The sequence below is a fragment of the Ammospiza nelsoni genome, chromosome 2 (assembly GCF_027579445.1).
Source record: "Ammospiza nelsoni isolate bAmmNel1 chromosome 2, bAmmNel1.pri, whole genome shotgun sequence".
In the NCBI taxonomy this organism is placed as follows: Eukaryota; Metazoa; Chordata; class Aves; order Passeriformes; family Passerellidae; genus Ammospiza; species Ammospiza nelsoni.
The window spans coordinates 15,928,932-15,944,236 of NC_080634.1; the positions used below are offsets into that span (position 1 = coordinate 15,928,932).

Here is a 15,305-nt window from a genome sequence, read left to right on the forward strand (position 1 = left end):
ATAACTTAAGCCTTCTTGTCCGGCTTGAAGCAGATTTGACAGGGGAATGGAGATATAAAAATTACTAAGTACTCACAGATGCTGTGGGAAGGGATTATGCACATAGGAGTGATCTGGAGAGTTGTGCTGGGCAGGAGGGACATTGCTCTCAGGAATGCACCACATGGAGCCTCTGGCAATGTCCATGTGCAATCAGAGTCTGGTTGTGTGATTGTGGAGACTTTGGCTTTGCTGAAGCCAGATTTGTCTTTGGCAGGGAAGGTCGGGACAGCCTCTGGCACAAATGCCAACACCCATGAAGTGAACCAACTTAGGGACAGTCTCTTCCTCCCCATAGCATCAGCATGGCAAGGGCAGCTCAAGCTGCATGGGACATGAATGTGTCCAACCTCTGCTCTCCCTGGGACCATGGAAAGGTCCTCCAGAAGGCCTGTCTTCACTGAGGCCACAGAGTTTTAACCCCTGGGCAAGGTAACACAGCTGGAGACAGAATCCTGGAATCATTCATGTTGGAAAAGCTCTTTAAGATCATGGAGTCCATTCTTTACCCACACACAGCCAAATCTATCGCTAAATCATGTATGTCTTCAATTGACACATATACATATCTGTTAAATCCCTTCAGGGATGGGGACTCCACCACTGCCCTGGGCAGCCTATCCCAAGGCTGAACAATCCTTTCAGGGAAGGAATTTTCCCTAATATCCAATCTAAACCTCCTCTGGCACAACTTGAGGCGGGGTTTCTCCTTCCTTGGCTGTGAGGGGACAAACTACAGCCCTTCCATGAGGGACTCTCCAAATTCAGGTCCAGAAATGGAGGTGTCACTTGGCTCATTCCCCAGTACTGGCTCCTGCTGCTCTCAAAGGGGATGAGAAGCTCCCTGCACCATTAACAGATGTTTGGATGTGGCTCTTGGAGATATGGTTTATGTGCTCTGTGGTTTTTTATGTGGTCAATGGAGATATGGTCCCAGCCTTGGCAGGGACCACTGGGAACCACTGGACTCTATGATCCTAGAGGGTTTTTCCAACCTCCATGATTGTGTGATCATTAAAACAATCGGCTCTGAGCAGTTGCTCAGCAGGACACAGACTGGACATGGCTTGTTTAACAAGCAGGTTGTTAGTGCCCTGTGCTCATCAAGTACTGCATGACCATGCATTTCATCTCCAAAATAATGCCCAGTCCCTGCTGTGGGATATAGAATCCTTCTTCTCCTCCTTGGCTCTTCTGCATGCACACCAGGGAGGCTGTCATCAGTGGCATGGGGTGGCATGAGCAAGCCAGGTAGCTGCTGCTCCCTGGTCCTTGTGCAGGAGGGAAAAAATGAGGATGGTGAGGCCCTGGCACAGGTTGCCCAGAGAAGCTGCCCCATCTCTAGAAGTATTCATGGCTAGGTTCAATGGATCTTTCAGCAACCTGTTCTACTGGAAGGTGTCCCTGCCCATGGCAGGGAGGATGGAACTGGATAAGCTTCAAGGTCCCTCCCAACTTAAACCATTCTATGGTTCTGTGACTTGCTGCCTGTGCCAGTTCCCCCATCCTTAGCCAAGAAAAGTGTCCAGGCATTGGGACTGTGTTTTACTGTTTCTTCTTTTTTTCTATTTTTTTTCTGAGTTTAATAAACTAGAATAATTTATTTGACAGAACACAGAAACATCACAGACAGGGTGGAGAAACCAAAGCAGCAGGTATCAATGATCAGTACAAAGGAACCACTTTACAAAAAGAAGTACCACGCTGCCCATCAGCTTTACTCAAAAATTACGGGGGGGAGGGGGGTGGGCTCAGCTCAGCACCCCACAAACAGGGTGGGGGGGATGGAGCTATCCCTACAAAATGCTCTCAGATGACAACGCTGACTGCAACAGCACAATAAATAGTGGGAATGGCCTCTCAGTGAATGGTGGGAGACCAGAGACCCTCGGAGGGGAGAGGAGGTCCAGGCACCACCAATCTGGGAGGTACAAGCATCTGTTAAAACATTGATTAGGGTGGCAAAAGCCCTGATTCTCCCCTACCCCCAAACAGGTGCTGGATCCCATGCAGGCAGAGCGAAACATCAACCAGGGGGGCTTTGCAGCTTGGCAGGACAAAAGTATCCCTGGCAACATCCTGATGGGGAACAAGGCTGTTCTGCCACAACACTGCCACGGCTGTGAAGAGGCATTTGAGGCCTCTCCCAGAGCAAGCAGTGTGTGGTGGATAGCACAGACCCACAGGGTCCCCTCTGCCGCTTTAACCTGGCACCAGCAGCTCCCAGCTCTAAGCTGGTTTCCTCCAGGGAGATTATACTGGTGTGAAAACAGATGCAGCTGAGAGGACCCCTGGGGTTGGCCACTTTGGGGGGACTTGGGGGAAGAAAAGGGCAGGTGCTGCCCACCCCCTTTGTTTGGAGCAGCTGGGGCAGGGGCCAAAGTCAAAGCCAGGCTCATGCATCCCAGGGAGGGAACACATGCAGCAGGGCCGGACAGAGGGGGATTGGTCATGGGTGAAAGGAAGGGACACCAAAGTGCACAGGTGCCTTTTCCCATGAGAAGGCTGCCTAAAAAAAACACCCCCCCCAATTCTGCTGCACCCTCCCTCCCTGTAGCAAACTGCTGTTGAGACTGGGCTTATATAAAACTCATAAAAGGGGCATCTCATAGTAAAGGGCTCTAGTGAGTGGCAGGAGGCTGGACAGGGACGGAGTTATAGTGAGCCCCAGTGCCTCCAGCACCTCCCTGGCCGTGCCCTGCACAGGAAACAGCAGCTCTGGCAGCTGGATGAAGAGACAACACGGCACAGCTGGACGGTTATAGGTCCTGTGGCCATCGGGCAATTGGTAGGCTCCCAGTACAGGTAGAAAACAAAATGAATTAATTATAGAAAAGAGAAGCAGCCTAATGTAGGGGTGTCCCTGGGGCAGGGTGGCGAGCTGGGTGGGGCTCGCTTATCTGTCGTTGAGCTGTGGGGAATTTGTCCGCTCCTCCTCATCCTCCTTGTCATCCTTCATGCCTTTCAGTCGCTGGCGGGCGAAGTCTTCAAACACAATGTCATCATCGCTAGCAGGGACACAAGGGAAGTGGGTTTAGGTGGAGTGCAAGGTGAAACACCTCCTCTCCCACAAAGCTGTCCCAGCTTGCCCAGTGAGCTCAACTTGCACCACCACCATGTTACAGCAGCTCAGGGGGCCCCAAAACTTCCCATCCCTAGCAAACAGCCTTGGTTTTCAAAGCCTTATTAAATACTTGCCCAATGCACCCCAAAAAGAGACCCCAAGCTCTCCAGCAGGTGCAGCTTTACCAGAGCCATGGGCATTTGTCCCACTCTGGGGGAACCACGGACCGGCAGGAAGTAGCTGGGTGGGTTAAGTACCCTAAAACCTCCCAAACATATCACCAGCCCTTGGAACGCTGTGGCAACAACCTCCCGCACCCCAACACGATCCCAGCGGCCTCTTACTGCAGTTTCTCCTGTTTTTTGGAAAGCCATGCAGGGAAGGGCAAGGGAGGAGAGAAGAGAGAGGGGAACAGCACACGTCATGCATTACAGGTGACATGCGTGGGGTTAATCACACGTGCCAATCCCATGGCACAGCAGGTGTTAGAGAATTGGGGGAGTGCCATGCAACCGCCATATTTCACATTCCCACAGGACATGTGGGAATTGGGGGAGGGGTGTATTTTAGTCTCTTACTTTGTATCAAGCTCTATCAGATTTGTATCTATGGGCGCTTCATTCTCTGGAACTGAACAAAGGGATGACGCAGGATTAGTCACAGGGTGGTGAGTGCCATCCCACCAAGGTGGGTGACACCTTCCCCAGGATCATCTCTGCCCTCCTATCAGGGTGGGCGAGACCACCCCCCCCGCCACCATCACTGCCATCCCACTGGGGTGGCTGAGATTCCCCTGGAGTCATCACCACTTCCAGTGTGTGGATGCAACCCCCCCGGAGTTTGGCTACACTGGGGTGATGGGAGCACCCCCATTTAATGAACAGGGCCAACAGGAGGCAAGAGTCTCCCTCCATGCAGCCTCACTGGCTCCCTTTGCCCCCACCCACGCCCAGGGATGCTGCCCCTGTCACTCAGGGACAGACACTCACTGTCCCGGTGTACTGGCTCCTCCCTGGGTTTGGGATGCATCAGCGTGAAGGGCAGCTCCACTGCAACGTCGCTGGAAGAGACACCAGGGTAAAGCACAGGCCTGCCTGCACTTTACATGTAGAGCAAGGCAAATTTGCAGAGGGGGAGCAGAACAGCACCCCCATTAGAGCTGCTATAGAGACCACAAAGCTGGGCAAACCCCTGTGTCAATCTCCATGGAGCTGCTCAGCAGCTCTCATGCCTCTTGGCTGAGCATGGACACCAAGGTGGGGGATCAGCACAGGCCCCCTGGGAAGCAGAGGGGCATCAGGAGGGAGAGCTGCATGACAAAAATCTGTCTTTAGCAGCTGTTGGGGGGTATCCAAAATTCCTTGAGCTTAGGCTGCAGCCAGCAGTGCCATGGGAATGGCAGGAGGTGCACCAAGTTTTCCCAGTGCTCAGTGGCCATGGTGGCATCAGGGCATGACAGCCTAAGCACAGCCACACCCAGGGGCAGGTAGGACAGAGCTCAGACAGAAGTGTCCCAAAAGAGGATGAGTAGTCCCACGGCCCCTGTAGGGACCTCCCTGTGGGAGGGAAGTGATGTGAGGATGAAGACCTAGGAAGCCCCAGAGATTTGCCTCCCCACATCCAGAGATGCTCAGCCCTATGGAGCCACCTCTGTGCCCTGCTCACTCCACAGCAGCACCCACAGGCCTCTCACTCCAGTACAAGTAGGATGATGCAGAATTCAAACCCTGCCAGCATTCCCAGCAACATCACCCCAGCCCCACCTCTGCCAGGCTTTTTGCTCTAGGTGAGACAGCATCCCCAACACAGTGGAATTCCAAGGACAAGCATGGGATCAGGTAGCACCCTGAGGGGCTGAGGGGGTGCAGTGAGGATCAGGGGGCGCTGGGGGGAGTGCGGTGTTACCTGGAGGCGAGGTCTCCCAGCAGGCTGGCATGAGTCAAAGGATACAACACGTTAGTCACTGTCCCCTCCCAAGGACACACAACCCCCACACACCTTTTGTCCCACCCATGCTGCTTAGTCCCAGGGGAGCTTTAAGGATGATGGGGCCCCACCTGCAGCACAGACCAGTCCCAAGGTTAGAAAGGAGGTGCAGCACGGTGGGGGGGTGCCCAACACTCACCCTCCTCGTGACACCACCAGCTTCACCTTCACCTTGTAGGAGACAATGATGCCCAGGATCTCCTTGTTGGCTCCATCTCTTAATCTGGAGGAAGGGGCAGGTGGGCATAAGTGAGGTAACATCCATGGGGACCAGCCCCCTGTCCTCCTGGAGGTCCCCCCATGGGATCTCCTCCACCCCAAGCATCACCCCTGAGCAGGGGCTGGATGCCCCCCAGGGCCAGGTCCTGCCCCCACGCTGCAGGGGAGGCAGGAGCCCTGGGGGTAGAGGGGCTCACAGTGTGCTGGAGGCCAGGTTGGTGTCCTCGTGCTTGAGCTTCCCATCCAGCGCCAGCCCCCGCTTCTCCCGGTTGTTGGCAAGGAAGGGGGTCAGGGTGTAGACTTTGCAGAACGTCGAGCTCGGGGCCACCATATCACTGGAGATCATTTCCAAGGTCAGCCAGAGCCCCAGCCACCCACAGCCCCACAGGCCACCCCAGACATCTCCATCTTAGCCTGGTGAACTCCACATATTCCCATCCCTGCCACAGACTGATAAACATCTCTTTCCTGGAGGACGCAGAGGGTGACATCCCCAAGATGACACCAGAAAAAAGGTCTCCATCTCCCTGTTCCTCCCACTGGTTCCTGCTTCCCAAGTGCAACATCCCAGTGGGACTGCACTGGGGCAGGAGACCTCCAATGCTCCTCCAAGACCCCCTAGAGGTCTCCAGGGCTCCAAGGAGCCCGTACTCACTCAGCATCCTCCACAGCCACTGGACACTTGTACTGGGCAGTGTTGAAGAGGCAGATGTCAGCATACTGACGCACTGGGGAGAGACACAGCGAGATGGGGATCAGGGTAGGCCCCCACAGGGATAGGAACAGGGACACCAGCAGGGCGGGGCCCTACTCTTCACCTGAGATCTTGATTTTCTTCACTGTCTTGTTGGTGTTGTTGGTGACGTGCACGTTGACACTGATGGGCTCCCCGTGGTAGTATATCTGTAGAGCAGCAGAACAGAGAGGATGGTGAGGTCCCCAGGGTCACCCCACCAGTGTACACTCCCCAGTCCCTGCCCACCTCCTTGTCCAGGGATGCCTCAAGGTGCAGGGGCTTGTCTGACATGAGGAACTGCCGGGTGGTCTCTGCCATGGGCTGGGGGCCGGGTCTCTCTGGTGCATACTGGACCTTACGGATCACCAGGCGCACCGAATTCCTGGGGGAAGACAAGAGAACTCAGGCTGCCCACAGGCTACCCTCTTTCTTGGCCCATTCTGGGTCAAATCCCTCTTTTCTTCTCGTCTGCTGGGTCAGAAGGATGCAATGGAAGGTCTTGTCTGGATGCCCACCAGAGCTACAATGGGAAAGCCCTATGGCTGGGCCAGGTTGCCCACAGCAGGTGTTGGGCTCCTTGCACAGTGATGGATATCCCAGCCCCTAGATGTTCTCTGGCCCATCCCTACCCTGGAGAACACCTCCATCCCAGCCCCATTGTGGAAAATATCCCCATCCAAGCCCCTTCCTGGATAACAACTCTATCCTATTCTGGAAAACATCTCACCCAAGGTGGGTAACAAACTGCAGTGCCCCTTTCCTGCTGCCAGTACCAGGAGGATGCTGTTCCCACCCAGGCTGGATGGATCCCCTCTGCTTACCTCTTGTGGATCTTCTCCTCCAGGTTCTCAGCACAGAAAGCTTTAACCTCATAGTCCACTCCACAGGCCTGAAAACCAGGAATGGGGGAGAAGGAGGCAGAGAAACCCTTTTGCACTCTCCAAAGAGGTGACCCCAGCAGTGGCCACTCACCACAGCCTTGTGGCATGGGAACATGGGGGACCTTACCTTCCCCGTGTCCTCTGGGCCTGGCTGCAGTGTGACGGAGCAAGGCAGGTTGGGGGGGATCTGGAAGGGAAAGGGGGGTGAGGAGCTTTCTGGGGGGCTACCAGTACTTCCCTATCCTATCCACAATGGAAAGAGGGAAATACGGAAAGGATTTCCTCATTTTACTATTGCATTTCCCAAATCCCAAAGTGCTACAAAAGTACATTATTTTAGAGGGTTTTAATTAATTGGGGACTTTGAGAAATCAGGGCATCAGGGACATTTTTGAGGCCATAGGATTGAGCACTGTAAAATGTCACAGAGCTCCAGAGGGGGTGGCTGTTGCCAGCCAGGGGCTGCGTACAAACCACGAACAGGACAGGGCTGCTGAGGAACGTGCCTTGAGCTGTTTTATTTTCCAGCATCACTCTCATTACACGGTTATGACAATGGGAAGATGCCAGCAGCTCACATCCCACAGTGGCCAGCATTGCCAAAGCTTTGCTGGGGAAATCAGAGGAGCAGGGGATCTACCCCCACCCCATTCCCTGCCAGAGCTGTGCAGTGCTGGCATGGATTCCCAGTGTTACCATGGACCCCCTGGTGCTGACACAGACTGGCAGTTTCCCTACTGGTGGCTACTTTCTGCTCACGAAGATCCACCACCAGAAGTTGTGTCTTGATCACAGATCAACCCCAAGCACGACCCCACAGGGCCAGATGGGACCCTGCTGTCCCCACCAAAGGGTTCACTGTCCCTTCAAGCAGCCCAGAGCACGGTACCTCGAAGGTGAAGGGGTAGGCGTGCTCGCCCAGCTTCTTGATGAGCCGCTCCTGCAGCCGTGTCAGGGGCTTCTTGTCCTCGGGGACCGGGGGGAAGGCCTGGGAGTTGGCCACGAACAGGTCCTTGCGGAAGGTCAGCCCCAGCACATCCAGGTCCTCACGGCCATAGCGGAAGGCGCAGGTCAACGTCACAAACACTGGAGAGAGTGACAAGGGGAGGTTGGAGCAGGGTGTGGGTCATGGAGGGACCATCATGGCATGGGGGCACCAAGGCAAGGTGGCATCCTGCCACCAGCACTGGGAAGCAGTGGCTTGAGGACAGGCCATGTTGAGAAGATGAGGATTCAGCAGCCAGCTGTGCCTTTGGATGCCCACCACAGCACCCCCATTCTCCACAGGACAGGGAATCTGTCGTGGGGACAGGGGCTGGAAATTGTCACCAAAGAGCCCAGAGATGCCAATGCCTGGGTAGGATTGCATGGGGATGCTGGCATCACCCTGTGGCAGTGCCACTTCTGTGGCCCCAGGGGCAGACATTACCTTTTCTCTCCTTCAGGTATTCAGGATCCACCAGCACTACTCCATCTGCAACAGAATAGCCAGGTGAGAAATGTGCCATGGGGACGGGGGGACACACTGGCAGGGTTAGGGGACACGATGGCAGGGTCAGGAAATGCAATGGCAGGGTCAGAGGACATGCTGGTAGGGTTAGAGAGGAAAATAGAGGCAGGGTTTGGGGGGACACCAGCACAGTTAAGGGGAGACATGCTCCCCCTTTACACAGAGAGTCATCACCTCCAAGCTGCCAGCTGGGGCCTGGGGGCAACACACTGCTAGCAGGGACAGTCTGCACCTACCACACCCAGGACATATGCAAAGCCACAGCAGGACATGAACATTATCCCAAATCAGCTGTTTTCTGCTCCCCAAAATCCTTCCCAGACAGCCCAGCCCACCCTGGCATGCATTTTCCTACAACTGAGGTCCCCTTCCTGCCACCACATACCCACGGGGTCCACTACGTCAATGTGGTCCACGAAATCCCTCTTCCCAAGGTAGACAGTGAGCTGCAGGGGAGAACAGGGTGTCAGGGTGCACACAGCAGACCCCCCAGGGCCCCCCATGTTGTCACCACCCAGTGGGGTCTATAGCCCTCATCATCCCCAGTGTCACCCTGTCCCTGTGGTAGCCAAAAGCCAATCCCACCCCATTCCAGTGAAAGCCTGGAACCAGATGTTCCCAGAACAGGAGACACTTTGCATTTGGGGACTCTCAGGTGGCACCCCAGGGGTTTGTACTCCACTGTCAGGAGTGGAGTGCTGCTGCCTGACCCAAAACCCCCACAGGCAGAGTCACCTGCACCCCAGCACTCCAAAACCTGTCTGCTTGACTCCTGACCTTGGGAAAGCCGCCCACCAGCCCCACTGTGCCTCAGTTTCCCTTCCTGCCACCCTGGCAGGATGCTGAGGCAGACAGGGTTCAGGGACATGCCCACCCCCACTCCCAGCCATGTTTGTGACCCCGTGGTTCCCCCCACCATGTCCCCCTTACCTTCCCGTTAGGACTGGCTTTCTTAAACACCCTGCAAAACAGCAAAGGGAGGTGAGTGCTGGAGCGAGGGGTACCCCCTACTCCTGAACCCCCCTCTGCTCCTGGCTCCCTGCCCATGGAGCTGTCCAGCTCTCCCCTTCAGGAAGGGTCTCTGGGGGAAGAAGCATCCACTGGCACAGCCCCATGGTGCCAGGTGCATCCAACCCTCAGCACCCACTGCCAGGACCCAGCTTTGGATAATGGAGGCATCAGGATCTCAGCCCACCCCTTCACCTGAGGATGGTGCCCAGAGACCACTGTGAAAGGCAGCAGCACCCCAGCAACCACCTGGCCCTGGGGACAGCGTGTGGGACCATGGGGTCAAGGCATGCACAGGATGGGAGCATCCCATGGGATGAACCCACCTGACCATTACCTCACATGGATGCATCCCAAAGCCACTGGAGAAGCAGAAAAGTCTGGGTGCTCCTGTCCCCAGGGCTTTTTATTGCCATTCCAAACAATGGAACTAGCCCCCAGACACCCCTCTCAACTCCCAAAATCCTTCCGGAACACCCCACAGAGATATGGGAGAAAGGATGTGAATCCAACATGCCACTGCTGGGGAATGCCAGAGCATTCCCAGCCTGCCTGCTGCAGGCAGGAAGTGGTCAGAGACAGGTAGGGTGCCTGGTGCTGCCAGATATTTTGGAGCCTGCCCTGGCACGAAGCCACCCATAATGGGTTCTCCTCAGATAATCCTTCCTCGCCTTTAAATTCCATTAAAACCATCCGGGAAGATTAGTAGTGGTTTTAGGCTGGAAAAAAACCAATTTCCCAGGGCAGCTGCTTGGCTCTGCCAAAATGTCAAAGGTTGCTAGTGGATGATGACCCCTCAGCCACCCGAGTGCCTGCAGCTGTCCACACCAAGCCAGGGGCAGGCAGGGAAGCAGCAGCTGCTGGGTTGCAGCCTGGGGGTGACCACCACCCCAGCAATGGGGGAGGATGCATCAGGAGATGTGTGGGCACACCCCTCACTCCCATATCCCTGAAATGCTCTGTCCCCACCTCCCTGTATCCTATCTGTGCACTCCTGCACGCCCAAGCCTCCACATCCCTCTCTTGAGAGCCATGGGGACCAGCACAGCCTGGCCAGGCTCTGCCCAGGAAGCAGGATCTGGTCTGGATAAGGGAGTGTGGGGGCTGGGGGCCCTCGTTCCCTTGTCCCCAGATAAGCCACAGGAACCCTCTGCCACACACATAAAATATTGGGGACATCCTTCTGGCTGTCCCAAGCCACTGGGAGCATCAGGAACATCCTGCTGGCTCTTCCTGGATGGCTTTTCCCTGTGGGGGTTGGGGGATTGACTCTTCCCAGCCAAAATGGGAAAGCACTTCCACAGTAGGATGTTTGTCATGAGGGTTTGCTGATGAAGGTGTGATCCTGTGCTGGTGCAAAGAAAGGTGGAATTAATGGGAATTTAGTGGGAATTTAAGCTGCTCCAATTAAGTAACTTGGGGAGATAAAGGCCTCAGCTTGCCATGGAAGGGCATCAGCACCCCACAGTTTCTGGGATTTGAAAGCCATGGGAGGATCAGTCTCCATAGTCAGGGATGGAGGGGCAATGAATGCATCCTCCTGAGAGCCCAGAGCAACTAACAGCAGGATTCTCATGGCTAATTAATGAGGCATTACTTCAGAGCAGGATAAGGAGCATCCCCTGACAGCCTGTCACCCCACACCCCACAGTCCAGCTCCCAGGGGAAGCCCCAAAGAGGGTCCAGCATGCTGGATCACAACCTGAGGCGCACTGGGAAGGCTGGAGGCTCAGTGGGTGCCACTGCCAGCCCCTGTGACACGGGTGGTGCTCCCAGCCAGCCCTGAAGGCACTAACATTCCTGCTAATGAAGCCAGTGCGAGTGAGACTGATGGCAGGTGCTGCAGGAAGCCATTCCTCACCACCCTGCCTGGCACATACTCGTGCTGGCACCACACTGGAACAGGCCCCATGGAGCCTGAGCCTTGCTGAGCCACGCACTGCAGGTGCAGAAGCCCCAGGTTATGGGTGCAGAAGCCCCACAGAATGCAAGAGCTGCACAGCTGCATGCTGTGCATGCAGGAGCCCAGGCTGGCTCCCTACTGTGGGTACATGAGTGTGCTGTGCCCTCATCCTGTGGGTGCAGCAGCCCTGCCTGGCCCCAGGAGCTCACACCTCCCCTGCAACACGGGTGACAGAAGGGAAGGGGCACATGGGGACACGCTGGCCTCTTGCTGCCTCCGGATCTAGAGGGAGGAAAGGAGGAAGTGTGAAGCTTTCCCTCCCCCTCCAGCCCTTCCTGGTGTCGAAATCCTGGAGACATGAGGCAGGAAGTGGCCTCTGCTGCTGCCCATCAGAGACTTGGGGCCTCATGCCCTGGGCTGGCAGTGCCAGTGCCCCCTGAGCCTGTCACACTGCCACACAGCCACATCCCATCCCGCCTGCCCTCTCCCTGCCATGGATCCCATCCCTTAATAAGCTTGTTAGGCACCCAGCCAGGGCTATTATTAGTGGGGTCTGTTGGATCTTGATTGGAAGATTTATGAGGATTTAATTCCCCTAGGCATCGGAACAGGATCCGATGGCAACACCATTGATTGCCTTTGAACCCCGGGCAGAGAATTCAGGGGTTTTGCCAGCCCTCATGCTAACAAGGTTGGCTGGCAGATCTAATTAGCTAGGGCCACGTTAGAAGGGACCTCCAGGGATAATGGAACCACCAGCAACCACATCACACACACCGGCACAACCCTGCGGTGGCGGCCAGAAGCTCCATGCCAGCCTGGACAAGCCTGGAGAACCATGCCAGCCAATCCCAAAGCAAGAGCATGCCACAGGCCCAGTGCTGCATTCTGCATCCCTGCTGCATTCATCTGTCTGTCTATCCCCTCCCAGGGTCAGCAGCAGCATCCCCCAGCAGCTGGGTCAGAGCTCCACCAACTTCCTTGGCAAGGAAACGCCTGAGCTCTGGGATCCGGGATGTGTCTGGATCCTGCTGTTATTACCAGAGTTTGCTCTCCAAACAACATCCAGGAAGCAGGAGTCCTGGGCTACCCTCTCTTTCTCTTCCCAGTGGAGATCCCTGTCCTGCTCCCACACCCTATGGCTTCACCTAGGGGGATGAATGGGATGGTGGAGGGACTGAGCAGCAGGTCTGGCGGTAGGTGAGGGTCGCCCCCCTAGCAGCAAGGAGCTGTGGTGGAATGCTGCAGAGGGGCTGGATGGTACTGCTGGGCCAGAGGAACGGTGCCAGGGGTGCTTAATGCCAGCCAAGGTGGGCTCTGGTGTACCAGAAGCACTGCAGCACTTCCCAGCCACCAGGAAGCCACCCTCAAGTCACAGGCTGGAAATCCCAGCAGCCAGGAATTCCAGTAGCTGGGCATCCTGTGTGGGGCTGCAGCTGCCCTGGCTGGGTGCTGAGTGGGAAAAGCAGGGAAAGGTGATCAATGATGCCAACAGCCACCAACTCAGCTGTATCCTCCAGCTCTTCCCACTGGTGACTCCCAAGAAAAGTGGGTTGCCACAGCAGGAATCAGCCAAAATGGGCTTTTGGGGAAATCAGATAGTAAATCAGCTCCCACAGCTGAACCTCCTGATCAAACCCAGTGGATTTGGGTTTGGAGATCCGAACTGGAGTGGAAGAGGGATTTGTCAGCCTAATTCTTCCCCCCTCACCCTCCCCCAGCTCCCACGGTACCCGCTGCGTAGGCAGGGAGAAGATCAGCTCATGCCTCTCCTGCCGGCACGCCTGCTGATGGGAATGCTGCTCACCAAGCTCCCCCTGGCACCTGAAAAACCCTGCAGGCCAATCTAGCTGCATCCTGGGGTGTGCACCCAGACATTGGGGGGGATCCAGTGGCTGCTCCAGCCCCCTGATCTGTGGGGCTGCCCGCCAGCCCCAGGAGCGCAATACAAATTCTCAAGAATTCAGGATACTGAGCAAGGAGGAAGCGGATGCTGTCAGCCATGGCTGGGCCACCAACACCCAGCAGCAGGCCGGCAGCAGCAACAGCCGCTTCCCAGAATGCTGGATGAGTTCAACAGGCACCCACAGCTCCCATCCTGCCACTCCAAAACACTGCAATGCTTCTGGAAGGTTCTGCCCAGGCAGGCCAGAAGACCCCCTCACCCTTCTCTCACACCGTGGCCATGGTGAGGGGGGAGCAGAAGCTGCACCAAAGCCCCTGATCCTGCTGCCAGGGGACATGGGGATGAGCAAAGGGAGGGCCATGGTGTTGAGGGGTGAGCAGGAGCACTCTGAAATCCCTGATCCTACATGATTAATGGCTAAGGGGGCAGAAAGGGATTGGGGCGAGGAATGGGACTGTCAACACCTTGACCACTCTGCCAGTGCCAGCCGGCGAGCGGATGTCACAGGATGTCACACCTGTGAGCGGATGTCACACCCCCAGGCCTCCCTGCAAGGGCTGGCAGGGGTCATCAGGCTCTCCCTCAAATCCCAACAGTTCCCTGCAGGATGTGCAGCCCCATGGGTCCTGCAGCTCTCCTTAAATCCCAACAGTTCCCTGCAGGATGTGCAGCCCCATGGGTCCTGCAGCTCTCCTTAAATCCCAACAGTTCCCTGCAGGATGTGTACCCTCACAGGTCCTGCAGCTCTCCTTAAATCCCAACAGTTCCCTGCAGGATGTGTACCCTCACAGGTCCTGCAGCTCTCCCTCAAATTCCAACAGCTCCCTGCAGGATGTGCAGCCCCACGGGCCCTGCAGCTCTCCCCCAAATCCCAACAGATCCCTGCAGGATGTGCACCAGGCCCTGCCACCGTCTGCACCTGGAGCCCTGGGGGGCACAGGGGGGGTCCCCATCCACCTCTGCACAGGGGCCCCTAAAAGACAGCATCCCCATGGCAGCATTCCCATGGGATGAAGGCGTCGCAGGCCCTCGTGTCCCGGTGTTCCAGGGCTGGCACGTGCTCCCTGACACCCCCAGCTGTGCCGCATGCCGGGAGTGACATCAGGGCCTGGGTCCCCCGGCGTCACCGCGATGACAACAGCCTCCCCCATTCCCAAATCCATGCAGGCTCCAAATCTGATGGGGAGGGAGCAGTGACGCCCCCGGTCTCCGGATGCTCACTACCGCTCGGGGAGCGCCATATCCCAGCAGCGGGGCCACCTCAGGGGACCACCAGCTCCAGCGCAGGGCACGGGCAGCGCCTGTCCCACCCCTCCCCCGCCGCTGCCGGGCATGCCCCCCCGGGATGCTCCGCTCTGTCCCGGTCCTCACTCACCGGGTGCCTTTGTCTCCCATGGCCCCGCCGATCCTGCGGGCTCAGCCGAGAAGCGCCGGCTGGGCTTGGAAAATTACTGGCTGGATGGTGGAGGGAGCGGCGGCGGGGCGGGCGCGGGGCCCGGTGCGGCCCTGCTCGGGCCCGCTCGGAACCGCTCGAAACGCTCGAGCACGCTCGGAAACACTCGGAACCGCTCGGCTCGGCCCGGGCGGACGCCACGCCGGCCGGTTCGGGGCCGCTCGGAACCGCTCGGGCAGGTTCGGAACCGCTCGGAGCCTCTCGGAGCCGCTCGGACACGCTCGGAGCCGCTCGGCAGGGCTCGGCCCGTCCCGGTTCCGGTGCGGACGCTGCCGCCGCCGCCGCCTCCGCCCGCCCCTGAGCGGCGCGGCCCCGGGGCCGGGGGCGGCGGCGCGCAAGGGCCGCACGGGCGGGGAGAGGATACGGGGAGGCGGGGGGGGGCACCGGGCTGACACGGGGTGGGCGGGAAGGCGGTGAGGGGGTAGGAGAGTGTGGGGCAGTGCGCGCGCACACACACACACGGAGCGGCGGGAGCACGCGCGCGGCTCGGGGCGCCCCCCAGCGGCTGCGCGGGCACAGCGGGGAGAGTCCCGCGTGTGATCCTGGGGACACGCGTGGGGAACGGAGACCGGCGTGTCAGCCGGGACACGTCTAAGGGCA

At 57.4% G+C, this 15,305-nt stretch overlaps 1 protein-coding gene across 2 annotated transcripts; it reads right to left on the reverse strand.

Moving 5' to 3' along the window:
- Positions 1 to 1,580: 1,580 nt before the first annotated feature.
- Positions 1,581 to 14,982, reverse strand: ARRB1 (arrestin beta 1). 2 transcript variants are annotated; one of them, XM_059465982.1, is made up of 16 exons: positions 14,628 to 14,978; positions 9,366 to 9,396; positions 8,821 to 8,881; positions 8,355 to 8,399; positions 7,815 to 8,011; positions 7,053 to 7,112; positions 6,866 to 6,933; positions 6,291 to 6,426; positions 6,127 to 6,211; positions 5,964 to 6,036; positions 5,506 to 5,643; positions 5,229 to 5,312; positions 5,009 to 5,032; positions 4,093 to 4,163; positions 3,682 to 3,733; positions 1,581 to 3,047 (listed from the first exon to the last, which is right to left on the reverse strand). In XM_059465982.1, the coding sequence occupies exons 1-16, from the start codon at positions 14,645 to 14,647 to the stop codon at positions 2,936 to 2,938; spliced, it is 1,257 nt and encodes a 418-aa protein (XP_059321965.1). In that variant the 5' UTR covers positions 14,648 to 14,978; the 3' UTR covers positions 1,581 to 2,935. The 2 variants fall into 2 exon arrangements, with proteins under 2 accessions (XP_059321965.1, XP_059321966.1); XM_059465983.1 differs by lacking the exon at positions 5,009 to 5,032 and having other exon boundaries at positions 14,628 to 14,982.
- Positions 14,983 to 15,305: the final 323 nt, after the last annotated feature.